At 29.7% G+C, this 5,000-nt stretch overlaps 1 protein-coding gene across 2 annotated transcripts in view; it reads right to left on the bottom strand.

Annotated features, from left to right (window-relative positions):
* LOC149130904 (uncharacterized) overlaps nucleotides 1–5,000 on the bottom strand; it is a 100,427-nt gene that overhangs the window by 55,550 nt on the left and 39,877 nt on the right. The window contains exon 2 of one of the 2 annotated variants that reach the window (XM_089343239.1): nucleotides 1,755–2,545. The exons of the other annotated variant lie outside the window; for it this stretch is intronic. Within the exon in view, the coding sequence (XP_089199365.1) occupies nucleotides 2,189–2,545 (357 nt within the window). The 3' untranslated portion in view covers nucleotides 1,755–2,188. Of the gene's footprint in view, nucleotides 1–1,754; nucleotides 2,546–5,000 lie in introns of those variants that run through there. 2 annotated transcript variants of the gene reach the window in all.

The raw sequence follows: 5,000 nt of genomic DNA, 5'->3' as shown, positions 1-5,000 counted from the left end.
TATATATATATATATATATATATATATATATATATATACGTATGTATGCATATATATATTATTTATATATATATATCGAGAGAGAGAAAGACAGACAGAGATATATTCTTATATGAAAATATATATGTGTGTGTGTGTGTGTGTGTGTGTATATACACACATATATAGCACATAATTTATATATATATATATATATATATATAATTTATATAAGAGTGACAGAGAGAAAAAGAGAGAGAGAGAGATCGTATGTCCATGATTACTACCACACGATAAGTTTCACATTTATTCATTTGTTTGTACATATTTTATTTCTTTTTCACTTTTCTTTGAATAGATACTTGTGCTTCTTATAAAAATTGTGTTTGCTTTTATTTCAAATCAGAACATACTCTTCTGCTTCTTTTTCTTTTTCTCCTTCTGCTTATTATTATTATCATTATTATTATTACTATTATTATTATTATTATTATTATTATTATCTCCTCTCGTTGGTATTAAGTATGGCCTCAAGTGTTTTCAGCTGCTCATTACTTAAGGATTTGGCGTTTCTACAGATCTTATTTAATTAGACGAGTACATAGTGTGATTTCTCCACAGTCTTACTCTGTCTTCATCTTACCACCACCCCCACCCCCACCCCCAATACACCTCCCTACCCCCACCCCACCGCTTTTCTTGAAGAGACACTCCAGTAATCATTCGGATTATCTGTCATCATACGTGTGGCTCTGTCGATGCGCGACTGGAAGCGTCCACATTTGTGCTGTCTTTATATTTTTGCTATTTTATCGCTTAAATATACATACATTTCTGCATTATATATATATATATATATATATATATATATATATATATATATATATATGTACATATACGTATGTATATGTATATAAATAAATATATAAATATATATATATATATATATATACATTTATATATGTGTGTTTGTGTAGATATACATATATACCTATATACATATATACATATATATATCATATATACATATATATATGTAAATATCCATATATATATGCGTGCATGTATGTATGTATACATGAATATATGTTAATATATATGTATATAAATAAATATATATATATATGTACAGTTATATTTGAGTGCGTTTGTGTATGTATATATATACATATTTTTATGCATATATACATATATATATATATGTAAATATATATATATATGCACATATTTATAACATATGTTCATATATGCATATATATGCATAAATATGTACGCATATATGCATATGCATATATACATATATATGCATATATATATATGTCATATATATATATATATATATTTATATATATGCATATATTGCCTAGTTTGTCACTGTATCTGTGAGTGTAAATGTGTTTTGTACGTATGCACATGTACGTAGAAGTGTTTGATTGTCTATTTACCTACATAGAAATTTCCAAACGATCTGCTCTCACAGTTTTTAATTTTGAAATAACTAATGATGGCTCCGCCACTCAAACCCACACCCTCCACTATTTCTCTGTTGGCATTCTGTTATCATACGGTAGGAAAGGAAAAAAACACTGTCCATCATATAACGCATTCTGTCCTAATTATTGTTTTCCTTCGGTATGAATGATATTTTGAATTTCTGTTCGATTTCTTGATCCCCCTCTCTCTCTCTCTCTCTCTCTCTCTCTCTTTCTGTACATACTTTCATATATATGTGTGTGTGTGTGTGTGTATAAATGCATATAGATAAACACGTATATAATTTTACGCTTTTATTGTTTTATTTGTTTCAGCCATTTGACTGTGGCCATGCTGGAGCGCCGCCTTCAGTCGAACAAACACAATAAGAAACGAAAACAGAAAACGAACTTTTTTTGAACAACGAAAAATAAGAGACATGCAACATAAAGAATATTTTCCTTCATCAGTTGTCCCTGTGCCATCTACTCGGCGTTTCGAAGGCAAGGACAATACGCGATTCCGTTGGAACAGTCGTTCCCGCAAAGCAAATTTTAAAAAGTTCATTTTCTGTTTTCGGTTCTCATTGTGTTTAACGATTTTTCGTGATGTCCTGTACCCATGTATGCATGTATGTATGCATATAGATGTAGGTTTATACATATATGTATGGATATGCTATGATATACATCTGGAATATCCTCGAAGGAATTGTCCCAAACTTTGGCATCGAAAGTTACACAAACAAAAGAACTGGACGCCATTGCATAGTGCCAAGGACTCCAAATTTGCCATCAAGATGTAGGACAAGATACTGACATAGCCTGGGCTTCAGAGGTCTACAGCTCTTCAATATCCTCCCGAAGGACCTGAGAGACCTGCATGCGGTGGATGTAGGTGTCTTCAAGATGAGGCTGGACCTCTTCCTATCAGATGTCCCAGATGAACCAACTTCACGGCAGGAGGCGCAGATGAGAGCAGCTGCATCAAATTCTCTCATGCACCAAATGTCAATTCCTGAATTAAAATTCGTGAAGTAAAATTGTGTAGCAACACCAAATGGCGGTGCCCCAGCATGGCCACAGCTCATGAGCTGAAATTAGATAAAATGAAAATGAAAAAATATTTATATACGATTTATATTATTATATGATCGAACGCCACGCATCTTTCTCCAAGTAAGTTTTATCTATATATATATATATATATATATATATATATATATATATATATAAAGATATTGTTTTTGAGCAAAGAGATATGTTAATGCTCATTCAGCGGTTAGCAAGTAGGCTTATTGTGTTAATGCATATATAAGACAACGTATGTGACAACATGGCATCTTGGTGCGGGTTCTATGCGCGAAATCGGGTGCTGTTTCTGTATATTATATCATTACACGAGTAATAAATATGCACAAATATTCAGCCATATATGTATATATACATATCTATATGTGTGTGTATTATGTATATATGTATGTATGTATGTATGTATGTATGTATGTATGTATGTATGCTTCTATCTATGCAGATATGCATTATAAATATACGCACACACACACACAACATATACATACATAATATATATAAAGACACACATGTATGTATATATATATATATATATATATGTATGTATGTATGTATCTATGTATGTAAATGGATATACATGAACAAGTATGATATTTGAAATATAGAAATGTATACGTATGTGTGTACGCCAGTAGCTGGATAAATATATATGTATATGCGTATGTGCTTATATACATATATGTATGCATGTATGTATATATATATATATACACATATATATATATATATGTATATATATATGTATGCATATATATATGCATATGTATATCAATAGTATAAATGTATGCCTATATGTATGTATGTATATATATAAATAGACACACACACATATGTATATATGTATATATGTGCATGTGTGTGCAGAGTGAGAGAGAAAGATTATATACGTATTTGCATGGATATATTTCGATATATAATCATAAATATACTGATTTCATATATATTTATAAATGCATTTATATATATATATATATATATATATATACATATATATATATATATATATACATACATATATATATATATACATACATATATATACATACATATATATATATATACACATACATATATATATATATATATACACATACATATATATATATATATACACACATACATATATATATATATACACATACATATATATATATATACACATACATATATATATATATATACACACATACATATATATATATATACACATACATATATATATACACATACATATATATATATACACATACATATATATATATATATACACACATACATATATATATATATACACATATACATGTCGATGTTTATTCATTTATGTATATACAAACGAATGCGTGTGTGTCTATACATAAATATATAGAAATGAATGAATAGGTTTGTGTACGACTAGTGTTTGACAGTGTGTGTCCTTGTTTTAGTAGTACAATAGTGAGTTTATGAATCCGTAAAGTGTTCGAATAAACGTATGCGCATGTGTGAGTATCTATATCTCTGTATACATGTGTGTGCCTGTATGTGAGTTTGTTTCATGCATTGTGTGTCAGTATTCTACGAAGGAAACCTAAGCGGAAGAGAAAGTCTTGCGAGATATTGTGAGATTTCGGACTATTGTTTAAATGGTTGCTACATTATATAAATTTTGAAAGCATGATTCCTCAATTGTAAACCACTATAGGAAAATGAAGAATTTCCTCTTGGAATATTACAAACAGGATTAAGTTGTTGTGTATATTTCCCAGAACATATTCAGTTGAATACATCGAACGCTTCCTTTCGTTATCATATACTGCGGATATAAAAGACTTTGGAATACTTTGGTTAAGATGCCACACTTTAGAATATGTCGCTTCCTAATCTGTGTGACCTTTAGAAATAATATTTGTCTTTGGGCAACTGAGGAGAGATGTGAAGATACGGAGAAGTGAAAGGGAATGGAATAAATGTAAAGAGGAATTCTTTAAAGTAAAGAAAGAAAGAAATGTTATTGCTAACGAAAACGTGAAAAAGTAATACTGGAAGAAGAAGAAGAAGAAGAAGAAGAAGAAGAAGAAGAAGAAGAAGAAGAAGAAGAAGAAGAAGAAGAAGAAGAAGAAGAAGAATGCGAAAATATGTATATAAATGTTAAAGTGAAAGAAGTCTATCATGCTACGATTATTGTTTGTACACAATTATTGATATTATGGTTACTACTACATCTATTATTACTAATAATACTAATACTACTACTAATAATAATAATATAACTTCTATTAATAATTATAAGACGAAGAAGAAGGAGAGGAAGATGTAGAGGAGAGGATGGGGACGAGGTAATTGGACTAGGAAGAGGAGAAGGCTGAAGGCGAGGCGGAGGAGGGGCAGCAGCAGCAGATGGAGGGAAGAAGAAAAAGAAGAAGAAGTAGAAGAAAAAGAAAAAGAAAAAGAAAAAGAAAAAGAACAAGAAAAAGAACA

The sequence above is a fragment of the Octopus bimaculoides genome, chromosome 27, assembly GCF_046866305.1.
Source record: "Octopus bimaculoides isolate indiv1 chromosome 27, ASM4686630v1, whole genome shotgun sequence".
NCBI lineage: Eukaryota > Metazoa > Mollusca > Cephalopoda > Octopoda > Octopodidae > Octopus > Octopus bimaculoides.
Note: the sequence above shows the minus strand (reverse complement) of the source record. Positions and strands in the feature narration are given on the sequence as shown.